This window comes from Gobius niger (assembly GCF_951799975.1).
Source record: "Gobius niger genome assembly, chromosome: 3".
Taxonomy (NCBI): domain Eukaryota; kingdom Metazoa; phylum Chordata; class Actinopteri; order Gobiiformes; family Gobiidae; genus Gobius; species Gobius niger.
In genome coordinates, this window is record NC_136854.1 from 6,770,903 (window position 1) to 6,797,178 (window position 26,276).

General features: G+C 42.4%; 2 protein-coding genes across 2 annotated transcripts in view; both read left to right on the forward strand.

Annotated features, from left to right (window-relative positions):
* txndc11 (thioredoxin domain containing 11) overlaps positions 1–26,276 on the forward strand; it is a 33,988-nt gene that overhangs the window by 3,446 nt on the left and 4,266 nt on the right. The window contains exons 3-10 of the mRNA XM_079554056.1: positions 1,526–1,645; positions 1,714–1,811; positions 2,079–2,208; positions 2,304–2,397; positions 4,187–4,299; positions 8,272–8,475; positions 22,874–23,489; positions 25,108–25,253. Of these exons, the coding sequence (XP_079410182.1) occupies positions 1,526–1,645; positions 1,714–1,811; positions 2,079–2,208; positions 2,304–2,397; positions 4,187–4,299; positions 8,272–8,475; positions 22,874–23,489; positions 25,108–25,253 (1,521 nt within the window). The remainder of the gene's footprint in view (positions 1–1,525; positions 1,646–1,713; positions 1,812–2,078; positions 2,209–2,303; positions 2,398–4,186; positions 4,300–8,271; positions 8,476–22,873; positions 23,490–25,107; positions 25,254–26,276) is intronic.
* Positions 16,610–19,800, forward strand: LOC306960460 (uncharacterized protein; the record flags this gene model as incomplete). Its single annotated transcript, XM_079552890.1, has 9 exons — positions 16,610–16,907; positions 17,335–17,385; positions 17,463–17,581; positions 17,676–18,068; positions 18,149–18,371; positions 18,497–18,708; positions 18,930–19,077; positions 19,157–19,266; positions 19,489–19,800. The coding sequence occupies exons 2-9, from the start codon at positions 17,346–17,348 to the stop codon at positions 19,798–19,800; spliced, it is 1,557 nt and encodes a 518-aa protein (XP_079409016.1). The 5' UTR covers positions 16,610–16,907; positions 17,335–17,345.

Genomic DNA, 26,276 nt, shown 5'->3' on the forward strand with positions numbered 1-26,276 from the left:
TTTGTATATCAAAATCTAAAATGTCACGTTTGTTTCACACTAATAGCCGCTAGAGGGCACTCTTGGCTTATGCACCTGTATCTTCTACTTCTGTACGGTTGTAAAATGACAAATAAAGCACTTACTTACTGACTGTACCACGGAAAATTTGAAATAGGGTCATTGAGTAGCAGCAAGAAAGTTTAGAGTGGAGGGAGTGGAACTGGCGAAAAGCCTCTTACCGCAATAAAGAAAAATAAAGCTAATCGTGGGCTGAAAGCTAGATGGCCACAGTAAGAGGAACGAGTTTGCAAATGGGTGCTTGAACAACGTGCTGCCGGGAGAGGCTTGTCAAGCTGGTGAGAGTATAAGCTGGTGCTTATACTCTGGAGCAACTTATGTATGTCTTTTTCTTTATTAGTATGCATTATGCATTTTATTTTTTGGCTGGTGTGACGTATACAGGTGAAACTTGGAAAATTAGAATATTGTTCAAAAGTTCATTTATTTATGTATTTCAACTTAAAATGAGAAATGATATAGACTCATTACATGTAACGTGAGATATGTCAAGTCTTTGTTATAATTTTGATCATTATGGCTTACAGCTTGTTAACACATTACTGCCTCAATGCGGTTGCGTGGCATGGCTGCTCTCAGCCTGTGGCACTTCAAGCCTCTTGGATTGTGTGCTTCTCCATTCCTCCTCCAGACTCTTAAGACCTTGCTTTCCAAATGAGATGCAAAATTAGCTCTCATCAGAAAAGAGAGCTGTGCACCAGGTCTTGTATTCTTTAGTCCACATAAGACGCTTCTGATGTTGTTTTGTAGTCCAGGAGCGGCTTAACCAGAAGAATATAACATGACTCCAGCCTCAGTCCACTCCTTGTGAAGGTCCCCCACACTTTTGAATGGCCTTTTCCTGACAGTCCTCTCCAGACTGTGCTCATCCCTGCGGCCTGTGCACCTTTCTATTAATGTGTTTTGATCCAGCACTTTGCTATTAACTTTTGAGGCTTTTGTCAATAGTGGTTTTCTGCACAACTGTCAGGTCAGCAGTCTGAGTGACAGTTTAAAGTCTCAGAGAAACGCTGCAGGTGTTTTGGATGAATTAGCTGATGAAAGGGTGACACTTTGAGCCGAAAATACAGTCCCTTTCACAATATATTAACCTCTGAGATTTTGAATTTAGCGGTTTTACAAAGGCTTAGTTTCACATTTTAAGTTGAATTACAGAAGTAAATGAACTTTGAACGATATTCTACTTTTCCGAGTTTCACCTGTACTCGAGCGACTTGTAGTCTAGAAAATACAGTACACCTTTTAGATTTCCACCCCTTCTAAAATGTTTTTTGGGTTATTTTTATTTTTTAGTAGTGGAATAAAGCTCAGTAAGGCAGCTTCTTTTGTGATGTTGTGCTACACATGAACAATTTGATTTGTTCAAGTTTGTTTTGTCCTTCAGTAAAAGCAGACTATAGTCTTGTTGATGACGACAGTGCAGTTATGGTGGTTGCATTACAGTGCTGTAAATGTATTGTGTCAGGTGGAGCGTCTGAAAAGTGTGGCTGAAGTGTCTCTCATCTTCCTCTACGCCCCGTGGTGTGCCCACTCCATGGCTGCGCGACAGGAAGTGCAGCTGGTGGCCATGAAGCTGGCCAAACAGGTAACAGGAAACATGCCCTGGGCACTGCAGCCTGCTGAACTCCGCCCACCTCTGCCCCTCCACCACAGGTGCAGTTCGTGGCCGTGAACTGCTGGTGGAGCCAAGGCCGCTGCCGCAAACAGAACCGCCTCTACCAGTACCCCACCATCCACCTCTTCTACAGGAGGTAGGCCCACCATCCACCTTTTCTTTATTATACCTTTATCTTTCGATGTGTTTCAGGGTTTTTTTCTTTCAAGTTTTAGTCTGGATTCAGTGGTTAGCCCTTTTGCTCACAGATTTAAGGTCCCATGAAGGTCCTGTAAGGGGCTTATGGACTAGGTCTTATAAACTGTTATACTTTTTCATGTTCTCCCTTTGTTTGCATTGGTTGCCTCCAAGTACTCTTACCACACCCTCTAGTCAATGTTGTTTTTGTTTGTTTTGGTTCCAGATATGGGCCAATAGAGTACAAGGGTCCATTTGTGGCGACTTACGTGGAAAGCTTTATTCTGAAGGTCATCACTCCGCTCACCTACCTCTCCTCTCAGGCCAAGCTCCAGGACTTTCTGTCTTATCACGAGGTAGGGACATTTTTATGACTTTGTTTGTGTTTGATTTTAACCACTCTCACCGCTTTTCAAACATTATCATTGAGAAATGTGCCGCGGTTTTTCAGCCTCGAGTGGTGGGCTTCTTCCAGTTCAACAGCTCTCCGCAGCCCCCGGGATACCTCACCTATGTGTCCTCTGCCCTCCAGGCCCTGCGCAGGGGTAAGCCAGACTTAACCCAGAGGACCAGACTTGTTAACAGCTACGGAGCTTAAAAAAAAAAAAGAGGTTCCTGAACAATACCCTTCTGTATCTACAGTGTGCCTTCTGCTCAGCAAACTCGTTCATTGTTGTGATCAAATCCATTTCCCTAGCTCTGTTATTTTCAATGTAGAGTTATGTAGATCCGCGCTACATCCTTCTGTCTTAAATCACGCTCTGAAGGTGAGTTGGCTCGGGAAACGTAGCGGCCAGCAGGGGGCGCTGTGCATGCTTACAACCAGGGCATCATCTGTCGCACTGGAAAAGTTAGCCTGGAAAGGTTCACTGGTTTCACTAACTTCTGCAGTAGTCTTTGGCAGATATTCAGAGCTTTAGCAACAGCAGCCGGCCTGCATGAGACACACGGGGAAGTGTTGCATAATAATGAGCCACACACACACAATGACACGCCCCCACGGCGTGCGCTATTTCTCCGACTTTTTCAACCTGACAATTCACGCTTTTAAATAAACCTCATACGGTTTTCTGTTTCTTTGTGATCTCAACTAAAAGTTTCTGCAACGAAGGGAAAATCACGATCATGATAACTGAGGCATATTTGTCCTAGTGTTTATCCTTGCATTGTCGATAGTACAGTCCGTTTCCCTGCGGTCAAAACAAACACAGCCACACTGAGTCAGACACATGTGAGCACAGCCAATCAGCGAGTAGAGGAGGAGCCAATATCAGCCTCTCTGAGCTCAGAGCTGCAGCAGCAGTGTGTGGGGCGATCTGTGGAGGAGAGAGAGAAAGGAGCTGAAAGCTGTAGCGAATTACATGACCAAAATTGTACTCAATTAAAAGTACAGGCTGAAAAAGTACTAAAAAAAGTACAATTATCCAAAAAGTGTTCTCAATTACTGTAACGTGAGTAATGTAATTTGTTACTTTACACCACTGGTTGCGACCGCAACTATTAACGCATTGCAACTTTTCCAAAAGCTGACTATCCCACAATTAATTCCAATAATCTGCCATGTTCTGCACAACAATTCCATAGCGTCGCAACTTCCCCGCAACTAGCGTGAGTTTCTAATGAGTTAAATCCGTTTTACTTATTTGTGCATAGGACGTTATGTCCAGCACCTCCGTGGTCTTAAATCATTCAGACTGAAGCGGGGTTCAGAGAGGGCCACTGTCTTTCCCCCGCCCTCCTCTCACTCTGCCCTGTGTCCGAGTCCCGTTTCTCTGCTACTGGACCCTTATGTGGCGATGAATGAATGCTACATGTGCGTTTTAGATTGCTTCTTTTTTGTGAGATGTGGTGGCGTTCGTGTGAGGAGCTTTCTTCTCTGCACAAACTGCGAGGAGTGTTGAACCAGGGCACAAAGCTCAATGAGTGAATTAAACCAAGCGTCATCTGTTCTGTTCCTCAGAGCCTGTTTGCTCCGCCCAATGTCCACAGACATAGAATATGAATGAACACACCACACCGGCTAGCCATCCGTTGTCCCACACTCGCACACTCAAACACACTCATTCATCCTGGCCTATTTTACATGTTTTAATGGTAGGGGAAACCGGAGTACCCGGAGAAAACCTACGCAGACATGGGGAGAACCTGCAAACTCCACACAGAAAGGACCCATCCAGGTGGGAATCGAACCCCGGACCTTCTAACTGAAACACGAGCACTAACCGCTGCGCCACCGTGCCACCCATATGAGCATGGATCAATTATGTTAGTGGACAAAATGAACTCTGAGTGTGCAGAGTTGGAGCCGGCAGTAACTGGTGTGTGTCGTGGCAGATTTCCGTGGGGCAGTGCGTTTTGGAGTGGTGACCAACCGACAGGTGGCGCAGTCCATCCGAGTCCAAGAGGAGGGCAGCATTTACCTGCACCGAAGGTTCAACTCCTCACTGGTGAGTATTTGAAATGGCTCACTGAATGGTGGCAGATCAGGACGTCTGTTATTTTGGTAATGCGAAGAATTAAGTATCCCTGTGACTCAATTTGAAGTGGGCAGAGTTGCCAAAAAATAGGAGGAATAAGGGCTGCATTACTTACAATGGAGTACTCAACTCCATTGTATAGCGCCATGGTAAACCTGCTTTCAAATGTAACTCATGCATGTGCTGCTCTCAGGGCCGACTGTATCCCTCTGCTCCTGGCAGATCTACTCATCTACACACTGCCGTGTAACTAAACAAAACAACCACGGAGCTAGAGCTTTAAGACAAAAGCATAAGAAAGGTTCATGGCCATAAAGTGTCTGCTTATGGGACTTCTAACAGGAAGCCATGTGCCTTTACATTTGCATCGACCGCATGACTTCACATGTGCACTGCAATAGGTAGTATGTGATATTTAACACAAAACTGTGCTATATGAAACGTGTGTGAAACTGAAACTGAAGTCTTATTTGAAGTCAGAGAAAATGTGCTCTTTAGTGCTGAAATGACTAAATGTCTGCAAGTCTAAAGAGAAAGTAAAACGTGTCTGCGTCATGCTCCTCATGTGCAAGTTTTCTCCTCTTTCTTCAAATGCTGTCCAAAGTTACTTTCCAAAACCAAAATAATAATAACCACCTGGCCTCTCCGTAACCACCCGGCCTCTCCGTAACCACCTGGCCTCCTCTCCGTAACCACCCGGCCTCTCCGTAACCTCCCGGCCTCTCCGTAACCACCTGGCCTCCTCTCTGTAACCACCTGGCCTCCTCTCTGTAACCACCTGGCCTCTCCGTAACCACCTGGCCTCCTCTCTGCAACCACCCGGCCTCTCCGTAACCACCTGGCCTCTCCGTAACCACCTGGCCTCTCCGTAGCCACCTGGCCTCTCCGTAACCACCTGGCCTCTCCGTAACCACCCGGCCTCTCCATAACCACCTGGCCTCCTCTCTGTAACCACCTGGCCTCTCCGTAACCACCTGACCTCCTCTCTGTAACCACCCGGCCTCTCCGTAACCACCCGGCCTCTCCGTAACCACCTGGCCTCTCCGTAACCACCCGGCCTCTCCGTAACCACCTGGCCTCCTCTCCGTAACCACCTGGCCTCCTCTCCGTAACCACCTGGCCTCCTCTCCGTAACCACCTGGCCTCCTCTCTGTAACCACCTGGCCTCCTCTCTGTAACCACCCGGCCTCTCCGTAACCACCCGGCCTCTCCGTAACCACCCGGCCTCTCCGTAACCACCCGGCCTCTCCGTAACCACCCGGCCTCTCCGTAACCACCCGGCCTCTCCGTAACCACCCGGCCTCTCCGTAACCACCTGGCCTCCTCTCTGTAAGCACCCGGCCTCTCCGTAAGCACCCGGCCTCTCCGTAAGCACCCGGCCTCTCCGTAACCACCCGGCCTCTCCGTAACCACCCGGCCTCTCCGTAACCACCCGGCCTCTCCGTAACCACCCGGCCTCTCCGTAACCACCCGGCCTCTCCGTAACCACCCGGCCTCTCCGTAACCACCTGGCCTCCTCTCTGTAAGCACCCGGCCTCTCCGTAAGCACCCGGCCTCTCCGTAAGCACCCGGCCTCTCCGTAAGCACCCGGCCTCTCCGTAAGCACCCGGCCTCTCCGTAACCACCCGGCCTCTCCGTAACCACCCGGCCTCTCCGTAACCACCCGGCCTCTCCGTAACCACCCGGCCTCTCCGTAACCACCCGGCCTCTCCGTAACCACCTGGCCTCCTCTCTGTAAGCACCCGGCCTCTCCGTAACCACCTGGCCTCTCCGTAACCACCTGGCCTCTCCGTAACCACCCGGCCTCTCCGTAACCACCTGGCCTCCTCTCTGTAACCACCCGGCCTCTCCGTAGCCAACGCGCATCTGAAGCAACTACGGGTCAGATACGCTGACAGGGATTTGATTGGCCGAAATAAATAACAGGCACTGTAAAAAATACTATAAAACTATAAACTATAAAAATATTAAAGATTAACTTTATTGGACCATGGGGGAAATACTGTTAAAATAATATGCAATAAACCAATACAGTATGTAACAATATTTGTAATAATGAGGGTTTCCATTAGCCGGTTTGAAAAGTAAATGGCCGGTAAAAATAATTTCCATCGGCCAAATTGGCTGACAGTAGAAAATATGAAGAGAATATAGAAACTTATATTATTTATTTATTTTTATTTATTTATTTATTTGATAGGGACATGTGTGAACAATAAACATGTACCACACTACAACATTATAGCCAAGGCTAATTTGCAATGTCCGTCCCTAGAAGGGCTTTTCAAATTCACACAGAAAGTACAAAAAATACATTTACAGTAACATTAATTAAATACTTCTGACATTACACAAAGGAAGTGCATTGAGTGCAGACTAAAAATGATTGCAGACTTGATCTCTTTTTAAAATATGTTTTAGTTCATTTTTAAAAGCCCCCAGGTCTAAGTCCTGTTTCAGCTCAGGAGGCAAAGAGTTCCAAAGTTTAGCACCCTGGACGGTAAAAGCTGACTGTCCAAAGGTCTTTTTCCTAATGGGTACTTTCACATTTCCATTAGCAGCTCCTCGTGTGATGGAGCCCACTGATCGAAGTGGAACTATGAGCCGTCTGAGAACATCAGGGGCTTGGCTGTGCAGACATTTGTACATTTTTTTTTTTTTTTAAATTAAATTCAACATTTGACCTAAGTCAATGACTAACATAACGTGTTTTCGAGAAAGGTCTAAGTATTAAAGAAGGTTCAGTATTTCTATCAACCAAGTTTAGCCCATTTTACAAAGCGCCATCATCAACGCTCTCTGTATATGTAGTGCTTTTTCTTCGTGCTTCGTCACATTTTCCAAGAAAACGGCGAACTACAGGTACATTTACTTTTTTTTGCGTGCGTGCGTGTAAAAAAAATACATATATATAAACATATATATATATATCTTTAAAAAAAAAACTCTACCTCACCCTCCGCGGCTGGCCAAGCTTGAGGGTTCTGCGCAGTATCTTTGCTGTTCCTAGAACTGCACTTTTCTGGACCGAGATGTCTGATGTATTTCCTGGGATCTGCTGGAGCCACTCCTCCAGTTTGGGGGTCACTGCCCCAATGACCACGGGCACCACTGATGTTTTCTCCAGCTCTTCTCTGAGCCCCTGGTATTTCTCTAGTTTCTTGTGTTCCTTTTTCCTGATGTGGAAGTCTTGGTATTGCTATGTCGACCACAATGGCTTTCCTCTGCTCTTTGTCCACCACGACAATGTCCGGTTGGTTCATTACCATTCTGTCCGTCTGTATCTGGAAGTCCCACAGCATCTTGGCTCGGTCATTCTCAACCACCTTTGGAGGTGTTTCCCACTTTAACCTTGGGGTTTCCAGCCCATACTCTGCACAGATGTTCCTGTACACTATACCAGCCACTTGGTTTTGGCGCTCCATGTAAGCTTTCCCTGCAGCATCTTACACCCTGCAGTTATGTAAAGCTGGATTGTCTCATTGGCCTCTGCACAGTCTACACCTGGGGTCTTGTCTGGTGTTGTAGATTTGGGCCTCTATTGCTCTGGTGCTCAAGGCCTGCTCCTGTGCAGCCATGATGAGCCTCTGTGCTGTCCTTTAGTCCGGCTCTGTCTAGCCATTGGTAGGAACCGGGGTTTACTGCCCAACATTTTACGACCCAGCCAAAGTGGCCGAAAAACAAAGTCTCGTGGAACCTCTGGTAATAATGAATCTAAAATAAATTCACTAAATTCAACAATTTACATTTACAAAAGCCCAGTATTTGTCACCGATAAATTATGATTCATAATAATCAATTAAAACCATATGATCGGTATCGGCTGATCAAAATTTTAGTGATCGGTTCCAAAAATCCTGAACGGTGCCCTGTAACTCCAATGCATTTTTAACAGAGCTGTTCCCATGTATTATACAGTCATGTTGTCGTCCTCTCTGACAGATCTTTCCTCGGGCTCAGCTCAACTTCACGTCTGAGGCCATCTGCCGCTGGGTCTTTGAACACTACCAGAGTGTCATCCAATGGCTGCAGCCGCCTGGGACCAAGTCCCGCCTTCTAGAGGAGGAGCTTAGCAAAGGCCCCGCCCTGCTGCTGTTCCTACCTCATGATCCTCTGGGATCCCAACCCAGTGCCCTCCTACAGCAGGTCAGTGCTTCTTTAGCGACACAGTTAGAGTCAATTTCACAACAGCTTGTTCATTCCCAAAGGTTCTGTCTGTTTGGCATAACTCTGTGAAGGACACTCCGGCTGCAAGTACGGGTGGGAACCCTGGGAAACAATAACCTCATGAAATGCCGATACGATTTTTAAAGAAATATTCGATTTTTGTTTTTAGTTTATAAACGACTCCATGTTTTTATGATTTATATAGTTTTCATGTGCATTGTTCCTCTTTCTTAAAGGGACTATATGGAGTTTAAAAATGTTAAAATTAAGTATTTCCCTCCCCCTACATGTTTCAACAATGTTCTAAGGTGTAGAATGAACCCAGACATATTCACCACAACTGTCTCTAAAATCCTGCACTGTCACTCAAAAAGATGTTAATTCGGGTCCGAAGTGCCGTCATGCACAAGCTTAAAGGGGGGGTCTTAAGCAAAATCGACCTTTTCAAGCTTTACATCATGTTATTATGTCATTTCCTCATTAAAAACATGCCTGAAGTGTTGCCTTGGCACATTCACGTATTTTTGAGTAAGCTGTAAAAACTCTGATGGCGGCCATTTTAGGGATAGGTTTGCCTGAGTCCTCCTAGAAACGCCCCCACCTCCTGGAGACGCCTCCGAGCTTTCGTCACCAGCTGAGTAACCAACCACTGCTCCTCAGCAGAAGCCCCTCCCCACTGATGCCACAGACAGCGTGTGGAGGGGGCGTGTCGGAAAAAGTCAGAGGTTCTTAAAGAGACAGAGGCCTATTTCAAGACATTCACTACAGCCATTTTGAGAGAGACATTTTATACAAGGCAGTTATTCTAATTTACTGCATTTACAGGTTTCGTCATCATTGTAGTGTGCTATAGACCAGTGGCGGCTGGTGATGTGAAAACCAGGGGGGGCTGTTGCCTCTACCTACCTTCAATAATATTTTATATATATATATATATATATATATATACTTATATACATATATATATATATATATATATATATATATATATATACTTATATACTTAAAAACATTGTTTTTAACTTAAAAAAGAAAGTTATCTTAGAGGTATTTAATATTATTATTTTATGTAGAATATACTCAAAACTTATTGTTTAGTTTTATTCAACAAAAAAAAAAAAAAATTCTGACTAAAGTGTAACAAGAGTCACTATACATATTTGTGTTGTGCACCAACAGAACCAGAACAAAGGCAGGAGGTGTTTCCTCTTTGATTTCATGTACAGTTTTAGTCCCAGACCTGCTGTGGTTTCATTATGAGCGTCAGAGCCACAGGTTTAAACCCGTATAAACTGTCAGACAAATGATCCGCTCAGAAATAATGTGCAGCTCACGTTGTGAAGAGAGTCCTCCTCCTCCGAGGCACCGTCCTGGAGCTCCACCTCTGTTTTCCTCAGTGAATGAATGACGTTCCCCTCTCCTGTCGTAGCTCCTCCTCATGGTCCTGAATCTTCTCTCCATCAAATGTCCACGTCCTGGGACAGAACTGTCCAAGTCAGCGAGTGTTGTCCCAAAGTGTGAGATAAACAAGCAGCAGCTAAAGCAGACGAGCTAGTTAGCATCATAATGCTACCTCCAGGAAAGTCCGTTTAGACGTGACTTCTGACGGAAGAAAGTTGTCCCAAGTCCATTAGTTTGACTAAATCCTGTCACCTCCTCTCAGGAAACAACACGAAGCATCTCCGGTCTCTCAAATGAGAAGTTTTTCCTCCGATCGTCCGTGAGCTCAGAGCTGCTCTCACAACGAGCTACTGGCGTTTGTTTACAGTAGACGCTTCCTCGTCTTTCACCTGTTAAATCTCCGATGGGCGCTTGGCCTCAGCGCCCATCGGAGATTTATCATTGCGCGTCTCTGATTGGTTGAATTAATGATATACAGTGACGTTTTTATACCATAGTAGAGCGCCATTGGTTAGATGTTTGGGGCGCTGTTCCTCGCCGCCCCGAGCACAAAACTACACATTTATGATGCTGTGACAGCGGTTACAGCACAAGATGAACCAGGCAGACAAAATGACACGCTCCTTCACCTCCGCTCCCCCTCACGCCAGTGTAAAAAACACCTGTACATAAGAAATTTATGATTTTGCTAAACTTAAAACTTTTTATTTTATTTGCAAAATTGATAGGAGGGGCGGCGCCCCACCGCCCATAATGGACCAGCCGCCACTGCTATAGACTAGTGCTATGTGATTGAAAAAAGCATAATACCCCCTCTTTAATAGAGAAGGTGCAGTTGCACATATGACCTGAGGTGGCAGTAGTGAGTATAAAATGGTTAACTTTGCATCTATCCCCTTTAAATTATAAACATGATAATAATGGCTTACACTTAAAGGAATAGGCCGCCGTTTTTTCCATACTGAGATATGTTCTTACCTGAGCTTAGACGAGTTGATCCGTACCTGTCTGGTCTATATGCGTGCACTCAGTCACGTAAAAAGACCAAAGATGTTGCTAACATTTAGCCTCTCTTCCTCTCCTCTTGGTGCCAAACGGGGTGAAGTTAGAAGCGACCAAGCTCTCCCTCGTTTTCCCTATTGCTGGGTTGCAGGTGACATCACAGCGTTCTAAAGGCCTATACTATTATATAGAGGAAAACATTTTTTTTTTTAAGGAAATTTTTGCTCTTGTACAGAGAGATCATGAACCCAGTGACTGATATTAATGATCATTTTTTTAATTCATACAATTTCTTTTTAGCTAAGACTTGTGAAATTGTAATGTTGTTAATAGGAAAAACTGGCTCCTCCCCCCTAGCCTGGCAAAAGCCAGACTGACTACATTTATGTATTCATAAATACATATAAAGACAGTCTGGAATTGTGGTAATAGGACGCAATTTCTAAATCGAGACTGGAGGCGGGGCTAATGATCGCAGCTTGAACTAGAGTGAACCAATCAAACACAAAGCGACTTACGCTTTGCGTTCACGTCCTCCGCCATGATTGTAGTCCACACGTGCAGTCGAGTAAATGCTCCGGTGAAAGCCCTCGGAGCAGCTTCTGCTGTGGCTTTAACGGCAAGTCCAGCTCATTTAAAACAGAAGAAAGGGCACTGGTAAAAGATCGCTGTGTCGCGGCCGCCGCCATCTTCACTGTTTTGGTTGCAGGAGGAGCGCAGGTGTTTATGGGAAATCCTAGCGCGGAAGATGACGCACTGTTAACTCCCGCCTCCCGCGCTATGATTGGCTCTGCCTGGTTTTGCCGGAGTCAGCGAGATTCAAATCACACAATTCCAGACTGTATCCCCATGTATCTCTGAACATGGAGGATCAGTCTGGCTCGTGCCAGGCTACCTCCCCCCCGCTGGGTCCGGTGACATCATCACATTCTAGAACCTGCAACCCAGCAATTCAATACGGTTACATGAGTTACACGACCCAAGTCTAGTTACACCAAATTAAACATGTCGATTTTCTAAGCGGATAAAAATGGGATCTATGTTGTAAGGCGTAAGCTCGGGTAAGAACATATCTCAGTTAGGGCTGCACAATATGGACCAAAAGTCATATCTCGATATTTTTGGGCTGAATGCCGATATACGATTTATATCTCTATTTTTTTTCCAGTGAATTAATACTAATAAGCCATGTTCTTGGTCAAAACCACAGGTGCACTGCAAATTCTTTGTAGCTTAACAAGATTTATTGTCTTAAATCTAGCCAAATTATCTTCTACATCTTGTTTTGAGCATTATAAGCTAGTTTCCAGTTTCATGTGTTAGATAATTAGGCTTGATTCAAGTAAATATTACTTTTTGTTCTTATTTAGTCTGTATATCTAAAAGTTAGCCATTTTACATTTATTTCAAGCCAAAATAGTTTTCAGATGGTATTTAGTCCAAAAATCTTTCTCAAAATAAGAATCATTCACCTTTTTATCTTGAAATAAGAAACTCAATCAACCATATCATTTGAATGTATATTTATTTTAAGTTTTCAAAGCAATGACATCTTCAAGGTTATACTTTGTCATAACATAGACACTGTTTCTGAAATCAACTGGGTAATATGACGTATAATCAAGTAGGTTTTCAACATCAGTCAGTTCAGTTGCTTGGGCAAGGTTAGGTACCGCAACTTCATAAGCAAGAAAGTCTTTGTTAAAACCCAAGGTTTCATACACCTGGTATTCAAAGCAATAGAGCACACTATTAACAACGAAAATGTTTTTTATGAGTCCAAAGGTAGGGCTTGAACCATTTGCTGAAATGAGAATCAGAGACCTGTCACAGATGTATTTGCTACCATGTAAAATAAGCCACTTTACTCTAACAGCATGATGTACAGCATCTTCAATCCCCAAAAAATCTACAACCTTTGATTGTAAATGCTCAATATCAGCAACCTCTGATACAGGACCTAGTTCTTTCTCATGTAAAAAAATCGGATGCTCAGTTCCTGCTTCACTTTGACAGCACTCCAGCAGCTGATTGTGGTTTACAAGGGACTTGCACACATTCTTAAAGTTTAATTTGGATGACCATTGTTTAAAAAAACAGTGTTTAGACTCGAATCTCATGCACATATGCCGTATTACAGGTCCCAGGGCAATAATCTGAGAGGGAAGATGTAGCATGTAATGTTGCTTTGGGATTACATTATTTTCTGGGAATAGTTGTCTGAATTGTTTAAGATGATCTTCTATCATTTGTTTCAGTTTGGACACAGTTTGTAAAGACACAACTGGGGCAAAAAGTATTTTAACAATTTCAATGAAATTCAAAATAAACTGGACATATGGATTTTTCTCTACAACACAGTCCAATAGGAATGGCAAAATCTTGATTAATATAAGCATTTGTCCAGAGGATTGTTTGAGTCTATTGTCATTTGAAGCTAAAGTAGCAACACTTATTGGTGACGGTTTGTCACGTATGTCCACTGATGAAAAAGGAAAATTTTGCATGGCAGAATTAAACATGTCCAACTCCAAATTTCCAGATAAAACGAGGTATTTCAACACACACTTCATTTCCATTGGTGCCACTCCTTCAAGAATTATATGCATAATATCCTGTGGCATTTGCTCTATGAGATCAAAACCTGGGAAATCAACTAACTTGCTTTGTCTATTTATGCCAAAAGTCGTTTTGAGCGAGGATTTTAAGAATTCTGTTGTTGCCCTTTGTATTTCATTGCACTGCCTAACGTGTCCGTCCAATGTCCGTCTGGTGAAACTCTGTTCATTGAAATTTGCTTGCATTTCATCAAAAGTACACTCACAATGACGACATTTGCTATATGCAAAACCGACTCCTTCCTTAAATCCTGCAAGCTCATGCTGGGCAAGAGTGTCTCCGCACACAGCAACAACTGCTCCATTTAAATAACATTCCCCATTCACAGTGTTAATCTTAACGCCATTGTACAGTAACTTCAAGTCTTCATCTATTCTCCGTAGAATAATATCTACACCACACTCATCTATGTCCTTAGACTTTGCGATTGCGAGAAGTCTGATTGAAGCCAACTTTGATCTAAACTTTGGGTCTATGTTGCCTAAAGTGTAATAAAACATTAGTAATTTATTTACACTTGCACGTGACCCTAGGGGGTTACAAATTTCTATCTCATCGGAGTACAGTATCAGTTGTAAAGCAGAATTCTTTTTCGAAAACAGTGGGTGGGTTTTGAAAATTCTTCCATCATTAATGTCATAAAAAAAACTGGCCTTGGGGCAACTCTGAGGTCCAGCACGGAGCATGTCAAATAGTCTTGAATTGGATAATAACTGTTTCAGACTTTCAATCAGAGGGATGTAGTAGAAAGACTTGTTTTTGATTGCAAGAACCCTAGATTCTCCCTTTTTAACTCTACAGGCATACTTGGAAATGATGATCTCCTCAGGTGTAACAGGATTAAAATGCATCTGTGTTGATCGGTCCTGTAGGTTTGAAGTTGCACATAGGGGAAAGGGATCCTGAAAGTTGTCCAGTGTTGAAAGAACTTCTTCTTGTAAAGGTCCATTGCTGTCAGGATGTCTTTCAAGGATGGTCTTCATTTTTTCTCTCAAGGACGTCAGAAGAGCTGTTTGATATTGCTGGACACCAAGGACAATGTTGTTGACACTCCTCTGATGAAAAGAAAGAAAAGAAAACAACAACATCAGAGACATGAAAACATAAACATACAATACTCAATGACTGGCTTCAGCTCATTTATTTGATTTCATTGAATAAATGAAATGTAATCAAGTTATATCTAAAATATTGTTTATTAGTATTAATTAATAATGATTGATTGTGGTTCTGCACTAGGTATTTGAGTAAATGGTATAAATGCAAAAGCTTAATGCAAGAGTGACCTCTGAGGAGTGTGAACTTTATGTCAATATTATTTATTTGTAGTAAAATAATGATAAAATGCTTTATTGTTAAAATCAATTCTTCATTCCAGTGAACTAGACTTAAGAATTGTCCACTTTTTTCAAATTAACAATGACACCCGCCTATTATTAGATGAAACGGTACCTGTGATAGGTGGCATTGCTCACGCACACCAATAGCAAATGCAGCTGCACATCTGGCAAGATCAACAGTTTCTCTTCCACCCTACAGGTAAAAAAAGAAGACAATTGTGTAAGAAAAATAAGTCACTCAGAATGTGAAAAAAAAAAAAAAAAAAAAAAAAAAAAAAAGCAAAACAAAACAAATACTCCCAACTGTTGTATCTTTTTGCTATTTCAAAATTCCTACGGGGAGGCATATCTAGTCAAGCTGCAGATTTAGTGAAAAATGTACGACTTATTTAATTAAACCTCAATCTTTATGGAATCTACTCTGGAGTTAATTGAAAGAAAAAGCAAGCTTAAAGCTTAAGTTCATGGAGCATCCAACCACACCCAAGGCAGGTACACAACACCAGTAAATAATGAGTTCATTTCTGTTTAATTATCTTAAAAAGGTCTACTCTAAAGATGCCAAATAGGCATTGTAGTATTGTAACTAAGCCTACTTTGCTTTCTAAATCTGAGTTTCAGCAGATTCCTGCATTTGCATTTCAATACTGGCATTCTTATACTAAAAAGTTATACCTTTTTAATTATTCTTATCAAGTAGCTTGTCTCAAAAAACACACAACTTTAATCCCTTAACCCCCACCTGAACCAAGCACATTTTCTCCAGTTTGGCATTACCCAAATCTAAAAACGTATTGAATAAAGCGTCAAAATAGTAACGAAAAACGAGGATGAAAGTACTGTACAACAAAAAAGTGATACAAAAGTTTAAAAAAAAGAAAAGAAAAAAAAGGGGCGACAGAAACACAATAAACACACGGGGTAAAAAACAATTAGAAAGTGATGAGAAGGCAAACAAACACACAACTCACACTCACACACAAAGTACATTACCTGATTCTGACGCGGTGTTTGAACCTCAGCTGTGTCTTTCTCCATCAAATTCTGACTTTCCTGTTGCTCCTGCTCCAACGTAGCCGACCCATCCGGGAGTTCTGACGGTGACTCTGGCTCTGCTTCAGTGGCATTGCCATTGCTATCAATTTGTCTTGCTTCGGTAGTATAGTCTGCAAAAATGGCTGTACCAAACGTTTCATGTCCTAACACATCTGCGTCGAATGAAGCCGCCGTCAGCCAACCTCGAGGAGGGTTCCCTGTGGCGAAGTATTGTGGATGCGTGCGCCTGAGATGGTAGTAAAAAGAGTTGAAAACGCGGTATTCCTCGGCGCATCCATCTACTCCACAAATAACACGGAAATCCGGACTGCGACTGTGTGCAGTATTGATATGACTTAAAAGAGACTTCAGCGTTAATGCAACAAAGACGAAGCAAATAACGCACCTCCAGCAGGCCATTGTATTGCAAGAAAGTCGCGCAGAAAATGTATTTTTTTGATAGTCAAGTCCAAAAGCAACTCCAGTGTCTTCGAGCCTACAGTGGAACTGTTACCGCGCTAGTTTGGCAAATACCAACTTGATGGGGGTTTATTCCAAACTGTAACAAAATAAAATGGTCACAAATAAAGGAAAATAAAATAATACACATAACTCAATGAATAATTTGGCTATATACCCAGTTAGAGGTAACCAAGCAATAGAATTTAATCAATAAAAAATATATGTTGTATGTAGGAGCCTCCCAGTGGTATCATCCGGAATCAACCATGTTTACCCTAAAGGGTGTGCGTAATTGAATAAGACACAATTAAACTCAGATTTGGCTGGCAAGTTATTTTAAATCAATTCAAAGGAGATTTACATATTATACTGACTGTTTTATGAACGCAAACATTAATCGATTGGATGTAGGCGGAAAAATTCAGATGTGCACCCCCTTCGTCTTCCGTGTTGTTACCCTACTCCATTTGAATTTGCTGTGTCACAGTCACAGGCGATCTTGGGCACTGTCGAAAGAAAAACTGTACGAGAACACTTCAGCAAGAAAGAGAGGTAAGCAATTTGGAAAATTTGATACATAAGCGTGTGTAGCCTAATCTTTGTTTTAAATTCAAGCGGAGAGAACAATGAATGTAATTTAATTTGGGCGGGGGGGCGGCTAATGGAGCATGCTAACAGATGCTAGCGTTAGCTTAGCAGCCGTCGCACATGGTTCAGAGAACATTTAGTAAATTAGCTATAACGTTAATATTGGTAGGATTTCTAGCTATGATATTGATGAGGGAAAAGTTAGCCTTTGCAAGTCTTGTATTAACTTGTCTTTGACCAATTTCCTGGCTACTTGAATTCCCTCACAAGTTCTGGGTTTAAATTTATATTTTGATATTGATTAATTTGAGTGATTAAAGTTGGCTAAACAGTTTTTTTCAGGAATCAGGTCAGTTGTTTATATATTTTGTAAGCATATTTTGTTTTGTAGGTAACTGAGCAATGGAGAAACTGGATGAAGTAACCGTATCCATCCTTAAAGGTTAGATTATATAATATATGTGTGTATATATATTGTATCGCCACTTGTTTAATTCAACTGGCCTTTGTCTTTATTAGCTGCAAGCATTGACGAGCAAATGCTTTTAACATTGAACCGTGATGATCTGAGGGACCTGTTTCCCGGGCCTGAGCACTTTATCAGAAGAAAACATGTGTGGTCAATAATTCATCCTGAGGTATTGTATACAAATATGTAGTTAAATTAATCTCTAGAAGGTGTGCTTTTATTTTTGCAGTACTTGACATTATTCTTTTCTCGTTCTAAACCAGGAAGACCATCCCGTACCACAGAAACCTGCAACAACTTCACCCAGAGTAGTTGCAACAGCCAGCCCTCGAACTGCTGATGCGTATAAAAGCCCGCTGAAAACCTTGCAGCTACCCAATCCTCCGGAATATGTTGTCTACACAGACAGTGAGTTGGAGCAATGCCGAAAGACCTACTCTGAATTGGCCCTTGCTGGCAGGGAACATGAATGTGTCATGTCAAAAGAACTGAGATGCAGGCTGGTGAGAAATACAATCACAAGTATGGTGTCCCTTCTGAGAGCAAGCAAAGGCCAAATGGAGCGATACCCCTCAAAGACCGAAATCACTGCAATGGCAAAAAGAATTGTGGAATATTATCCTATGCTGCAGGATCAGGATACTAGCGTGAAACATGTAAGTTCTTTTATTCGTGTGTCCTCCATAGATCATTTTGTTTTGTTCAGTAAGCATGAAATATATGTATTTGTCACCAGGAGAGCATTAATGCCAAGCTGCAAAAAAGGCTGCAAAATATAAAAACTCCATTAAAAAAGCAAGGACCAACACCTGACAGGGGACGGCCAAAGAGAAGGCTCACTGACCTCTCTCCAAGTGATAAAGAAGCTGATGATGAAGATGCTGATTGCAGTTCTTCCAGTGGTGCATCTACTCTGCTGTTATCACCCGCCAGCAATTCGGATGATGCCTCCACTTCATGTAAGTGCATACATGTAATTTTGTAAAATGGTTGTCAACACAGTTGTTTACGGCTATGGTTTGTGGATAAGTCTATTTCTGTAACTATTAAAACTGAAGTGCTTTTGTACTTCTCTCCATCTTAGCTGACAAGGATAGTCTGCTAATACAAGCAAGACATTACAAAACTCTACAAGACATGTGCAAGAAGCCAAAACCGAACCAAGATGATGTGTCCCAGCTTTTAGACCTGGAGTTTGAAGCCAGAAGAGCCTTCATTGACTCTGACTCCATGAAGGAGGAGAACAGAGCTTCACTCATCTTGGATGCATATCCTTGCTTCAAAGAATTGCATCATGTAAGTTATTGGGGGAGTTCAAATATAGTGGTGTAGTTCTTAGCTTTCAAATGAGGCGTTACACTGGCCTCTAGGCTAAGTCTTTAGATTTGGGTAAAGCTAAACTGGAGAAAATGTGCTCCATTAAAATGGGGGTTTAGAGGTTACATTTCAAATGTGTTGCGTGTGGTATTTTAAGTTATTATTATTATGATATATTTTTTAAAACCTCCTGTGTTTAGGCGTTGGGTGAGCTACGCAGAATTTTGGAGCCAGAAAACAACAAGTTCATAAGTCAGATAAAACTAAGATGGGAGGAATTCTGCTCCAGGGTAGAATTCTATGGCGTGTCAAAGAAGGCAATGAAGCCGCCGATGACCATGGACAAAAGTAAGTATTAAAATTTGAATACCAAGTACTTCATCCTTTGAAATGTAGGTTTATGACGGTTTGTTTTTGCTATGTCCAGCTGAAGCCCACCTTGCATTGATGAAGGCTCTTCCAACACTCTTTCCCTCACCTGCCCATCCACCAAAAAAGATGGGGACTCCATGTCAAGCGTTTCTACATGTCCTGAAGGTAAGTTTTGCATAATTTGCGTTATAAAGATGGACTACAGACTCACTACAACAAAATTAGGGAGGGGCTATGCAAAAACAAGTTTTTATATAGCATGTTACAACCTTGCTCTCTGATTTTAAAAATAAACACAGAACAAGATAATGATTTTGAGGTTATAACCAAATACCAGCAAGAAGCGTAACATGTCTAAATGTGTGCCATATTATTTGTGTCTTGCAGCCTACAGAAGATCCAGATGCTATCCTCCAGAAACGAAGCTTGCCATGTCCTGTAGTGGTGTTCGATGGCAGCAAGTGTGTCATTGCAGTTGGTAATCTGCCAATTACAACATTTGACAAAGAAAAACTTGGTGAGGCTATGATTTATGTGATGGCATACTTCTACGCGCTCCATCTGACTTATCCCAAATGCGTGGCAACCCTGCTGTCTGTCATTCAGACAGAAGTTCTCCAGGATGCCATTCATGAGCGTGACACTACATCATCTTACAGAAAAGCCCTGGCAGAATTCCATGCATTTATTGGAAAGTAGATTTCAGATTAGATTATTGGGGGGGCACTTAAAGGAATAGGCCACCGTTTTTACATACTGACATATGTTCTTACCTTAGCTTTGACGAGTTCTTTAGGACCTGTCTGATCTTCACCCGTGCCTTCAGTCACGTAAACACAGCGCAGACGGCGTTAGCATTTAGCCTCTCCCTCTCTCCTCTATAGCTCCAAAACAGGTCAAGATAGAAGCTACCAAGCTCTTCCACGTTTTCATATTTAAATATGGTTACGTGAAGTGTTCCACTACAAAGTATAATTACACAAAATTAAACAATGTGGATTTTCTAAGCGGATAAAAGGGGGGACTATAATGTAGTGGTAGTAATACCAGGAGTAGTTTGAAATCCGCGCAGTAAAGTGAAGATTACTGCGCAGTAAAGTAAAGTGAAGATTACTGCGTGGATTTCGAACTACTCCTGGTATTATTACGCCTTACAATATAGTTCCCCTTTTATCCGCTTATAAAATCCACATTGTTTAATTTTGTGTAATTATACTTTGTAGTGGAACACCTCACGTAACCATATTTATATAGGGAAAACGTGGAAGAGCTTGGTAGCTTCTATCTTGACCTGTTTTGGAGCTATAGAGGAGAGAGGGAGAGGCTAAATGCTAACGCCGTCTGCGCTGTGTTTACGTGACTGAAGGCACGGGTGAAGATCAGACAGGTCCTAAAGAACTCGTCAAAGCTAAGGTAAGAACATATCTCGGTATGTAAAAACGGTGGCCTATTCCTTTAACTGGTGGCACTGTTGTTTTAAAGAGAGTTGCACATATGACCAGAGATCCGTTTTTTTTTTTAATACCAGTCAGCCCATTTTATTTCAGGTTTCAAAAAACATTGAGATTAGTTACATTCATTGTGTCTATAACACTCAAGGTTCAGTTTGTCAGACACGAGGATTAAAGATGTTGCAATCTTTGATTGTTGATTGTACCATTCAAGTGTACAAATAAACATTGAGAAAGATTATGCTCTGCTTCAGTCTATTTTCATTTGCCCTGTACAAGAAATATAATCTTAAAGTACTAGTTTTAGGATTAATTAGCTAAATTTAAGGAATAAATAAATCTTTAAAATGATTAAATGTACTACTTTTTAGATTATTTGCCTTGATTTGTTCCTTATAATAAGTGTTTTAAGCTTATTTTAAGATTCAATTGTCCTGATTTGTTGCCTAGAATAAGTGTTTAAGGCTTATTTTAAGATTTAATTGTCTTCATTTGTTGCCTAGAATAAGTGTTTAGGGCTTATTTTAAGATTTAATTGTCTTCATTTGTTGCTTAGAATAAGTGTAAAATACTTATTTTTAGCTTTATTTAGATCTAGATATTATTCTTATTTCAAGAAATCTTAGTAAGAAAAATTCACTTACTGCACTGGCAGATAATTTCACTTGTTTCTAGTAAATTTTCACTAAAAACAAGTGTATTTATCTAGTATTAAGGAAGTGGGATTTTGCAGTGTGACAAATGTCACACATGCACTTTTGTTAACATTAGCAGCAGAGCATGTGCATAAATTCACTGCTTTCATTAAACAACATTTTCTTCAATCAAAATTTTTATTTTTAGTTATTGATTTATTTTACAGGGAGATTACAAGTCAACATAGTACAAAACAAACTTGTTGCTGATGCGATGCAAAAAGAGTTTAGCTAGTGCTTATTATGTCAACTCCAGTCCCTGGAGCTGATATTATATTTTCCTTTTAATGTGTAACACTATAGAGGCAATTTATGCAAAGTGCAAAATGTGAACAGAAAAGATATCAGGTCAGCTTACTATTTAGGAAAGCTTCAATCTACTGAGGGAGACAGTTTATACTACTCTGTAACAATATGCTTCCTCCTCTTAAATGCAATTCAAGTATTTAATGATTTGTGCAAATGTCCATGTAAACAATTAAACATAAAATCATCTAAACAATTTCTTGGAACAATTCTTTACTAACCAGTAAACTATTAAAAAATGAAAAAGACGTAGTGGCAAGTACTGTACATCTTACAGATTTTGTGCCAGAAGGCTTCAGGGATTCCCCAGTGTTTCCACTCCGGGGCAGTGTTTACCCAGAGAGAGAAGAAGACACGCACGATCAAAACAATGGTAAAACAGCGAGGAGCCGAATAGAGTAAAGCAGCGCTTTCAGGGAACATTAGAACGAGTTCGAGCAGAACTTTTGCAACACCAGGGTTATCCACGAGCAGTGTTGTATAACAAAAGTCCAAAAATATATTACTTTTTTCACTAACTAAGGAATACAACATTTTACTTAAGCTAAATACGGAAATATATTAGTCATTACATTCCAAGTGACGGCACAGTAGCACAGCGGTTAGTGCTCTCGCTTCACAGCTAGAAGGTCCAGGATTCGATCCCCACCTGGACAACTTTCTGTGTGGCATGTGTGTTTGCATGTTCTCCCCGTGTCTGCTTAGGTTTCCTCCGGGTACTCCGGTTTCCCCTTCCACTAAAAAACATGTACAATAGGCCAGGATGAATGATGTGTGTGAGTGAATGTATGGTGGTGTCAGAGGGACCGTTGGCACAGATGTGTGCAGTCGCGACAGCGCTTCTGACAGTCTCCCCCAGGGGAAACTGAAGCTACAAACGTAGTTTACCACCACCGAGTATGGAGTGAATCTACAACTGTCTCATGTAAAGCGCTTTGTGACTATATGTCTGTGAAAGGCGCTATATAAATAAAGAGACTGTTACTTATAAATCATTTGTGTGACAGTGTGAACATTAAATTAATAAATAAAATGTCTGAAGAATGTTTTATGAACCAATCAATTTATATTAAGCCGTTTCATATGCAGTATTTTGAGTCAGAATTTTGAGTTTATAGTCAAGATGCAGAGGAAAAAGATCAGAGGTTGTGTTTGAAATGTTCTCCAAATGCCTGAAAATCCCCTTGATGTGTTCAAAGTATGCACAGTGAACTGAGTCTTTATTTTGAAATATAAAATACTAATCTTACCTCAATAGTAGTGTGAACATCTCTATACAGTGTTTTAGCCCGTGCTCATGAGTGTGCCCATTGTTTTCAGATCGAAGACGTCGCAGTGCGATACCACTCGTGTCCCAGTGAGGGCGCTGCGTGCTGCCACTCTGTGCCTGTGCCTCAGTCTGCTGCTGTGTGTGAGCTGTGCCTGAATCGCTCAGGGCCCTGGACCTCCTCGGGCTGCTCCGTCCCCACGGCGGGCCCCTCTCGTCTCTCTCCCGTCTCCTGCAGCAGTTACCTGAGCGGTTACAGCTCTTTCTGCCAGTACAGTGCCTGCTGCTCCTCTGAGCTCACCAAAGAGGCCCCTCCCGACCCTGGCCCCAGAGCGCGGGGTGTCACTGGGCTGCACTGCCACACCAACAAGACCTTGCGCTTCTACCTGCTGGACGCCGAGCTGAACTGGCCCCTGGCAATGAGGCTGGGGGCCTCACACAAGAACAGCAACAGAAGCAGCAGTGGCAGCGTGGTGGATCAGGGGTCAGGTGCTGCTGAGGTAGTGAGGCTCGGGGCCCCACACAACAGCAGCAGCAGCACAAGCAGCAAGGGGATGCATCAGGAGCCCAGGGACCCAGAGCGCCTGTTTGCAGCCATCGTGAACGTGAAGGAAGAGGTGCATTATGTTCTCCAGCCCAGCCACACCCCCACGCTGTCTCTGGACCTGGGTATGTGCTCCCACACTCTCAGCTGTTATGGACAAATATGGAGGAGGGAGATTTTATTTTTGACGTTTTTGAAGTGTTGTACCAGTCCAAGTAGATTTGTAGTATCATGTAGGTAAGGTAAGAAATCAAAGGTGAGTAGAGTAGCCAAAATGTTTACTCAAGTAAGAGTAAAGTAAGAGTTTTCTAAAATATATGGAAAAAGTAATGACCCAAACAATTACTAAGTAATTGTAAGTAAGTGAGAGTGAAAAACGTACTTGAAGAAAATGTTACTTAAAGTGCATATGACACATTAGACCACATTTTCACAGATGCGTAGTTAACACAATTGCATTCAAGATTCATGTAAAAATGTTCCCTAAATCTGGCAAAAAAGACCTTTTTATTTTGGGGGGGGGAAAAAACCTTCCACATCGGCCATTGAGACAGGAAGTTGTCAACGGTCGCTGAAATGCATTGAAGTCAATGGGATAATTTGTCTAAATAAACTGTAAACTGTCTCTCTCACACCAACATTTAGTGAACCACAACTATATCACCATCAACCTGGGACTAAATGTGACAGACTGAGGACCAACGATAAGAACAAATGTTGAATTCTGACATTTAAAAAGGTCTTGATGCAATGAATGGAGAGCAGCACTGATAACGCAAAGAAGCTAGCAGGCTAAAGCTAACAAACCCGCCGACTGCTCGCAGATTCTTTCAGGATTAGATGTTTACGTCTCAGCACTTTTATGTTGTGCTTTGCATTAACGGGAGAGCGATTTGCTCACGGTAGAGATGTAAAATGACAGTGGCTGATGATAAACTTGGCCTCTACACTGTGGCACACAGTAGCCATTACCAAAGCTAACCACAGGAGACAACATCCACGCGGCGTACAAACGCGGTAGAAAGGCTCACAAACACAAACCGATACATCAGATCAAGTCTGTAGAATGAAATCACACGTGGATCAGTGCCATAAACAGCAGGATTTGACTCTGGAAGTAAAAACACCGCTAGCATCCGTTAGCATGCGGCCACACACCGTATGTAGCCTGATATTGATAACATTGGTCGTGACCACAATTCTCTCTCTGAACCATTGCACACTGGAGACAGCAGCTCACGATTTTACAAACCCAACGTCCTGCAACGTGACATCTAAAAACCTTAGACAAATCGCACAGTGAACTCCAGCACTGGATGGATAAACATGTATGATAGCCAGATTACTCCAGCCCATTTCAGAACCTGCTATCCTCTGTGTACAATTTAGTCCAGTCATGTGTTCCTAAAACCACATGCACACAATTTGCATCACTTTACTATGCAAACCTTTCAGCCTATTTCCATCCCCTCTGTGTTTTTGCTTGGCTTTTGTCACCAATGAGTTATATCAGTCTGTATAATTGGCAAAGTGACAAAAGTACCAATTTGTGTGGTAACCTAAATTACTTAAAAATCCCAAAAATATTTGACCCTCTGACCATACAAAGCTCTGACCTATATTGCTCCGGAATGTTCCGCATTGTGGCTTTAAAAAACAGCCGCCTGCCTGTGCTCTTCTCTCTGACGTCTTCTCTACCTGTAGAATGTACTGATGTCCTCTGTCATTGTGTTTATGTCACAGAGAGCTTCATCGTGAACTTCAGCACCCCTTACAGTGTGCTGAGGAGACACCTGGTGGGGCAGGAGCAGGTCCAGTCTGACGCCCCGCCCCTGATCGCTGATGTGACCAGCTCCTCCTTCACCAACACTGTCCTGGACCCCCAACAGGTACTCACTCCAGCGGCCGTCAGTTTCACGCTGTCACAACAGTTCCCCAATAATTGCAAGCGTCTGCAGCCTGCAAGGGAGAGGCGTGTCCTGAAGTAGTAGGTGTGTCGTGAAGGGATGTGGGCGTGTCGTGAAGTGACGTTTTGTAACCCGACACCACAAAGGAGCGGAGCAATGCACGCTCCACAACATAACCACTGTCGACACCATGGCTTATGCTGAACTGAGCTTTGGACACTGAAATAACAAACTACCATTAATGCAAGGTCAAAAAATGAATTCAGAACTCAAAAGGTCCCACCCCCAACAATGATTTCAAATGCCTAATCTTAAGGATCACGATTTCCAGCCTCAAAGTATTTTAAGATTAGTGCCATGGATAGGTTAAGGCTTGCATAATTCGTAACTCAAATTGGTTTAATGAAGAAATTAATAGACAGAAATGAAATTCAATTTCAATAATTCAGTCCAAACTTGGTTTAAAGATGTCAATTTTGCCTTAAAAATTGGGCACAGTGGCCCTCATTTATCAAACTTGCGTAGGGCAAAATCTGAGCGTATGTGGGGTGTACGAAAAATTACAGCCTGTTTTGGCATTTCTCAATCTGAGCGCAAAGTACACTCTGCGTACAGTGCGCTCAAATCCTACACCAAGTCAGGAGGTGGTGTACATGATGCACCAATTTTAAGTAAACACTAAACAGCGCTGGAGAACAGTTTTTAACAGCATGAATTGCATTGCCACATGCATGTAATCCACATTGATGATTTAAACATGAAACAAGGCTACAGCATTAATGTTTACGGTCAGACTCAATGTCAGTGGTCGACGGCAGTGCCGCGCCCGGGGACCCATCTCCAGATGTGGAGCCAGGCTGATGGTCAGAATCACCTGGCTGGAGGATTCACCTATTGTACATGTTTTTAGTGGTAAGGGAAACCGGAGTACCCGGAGGAAACCTACGCAGACACGGGGAGAACATGCAAACTCCACACAGAAAGGCCCCGTCCTGGTGGGAATCG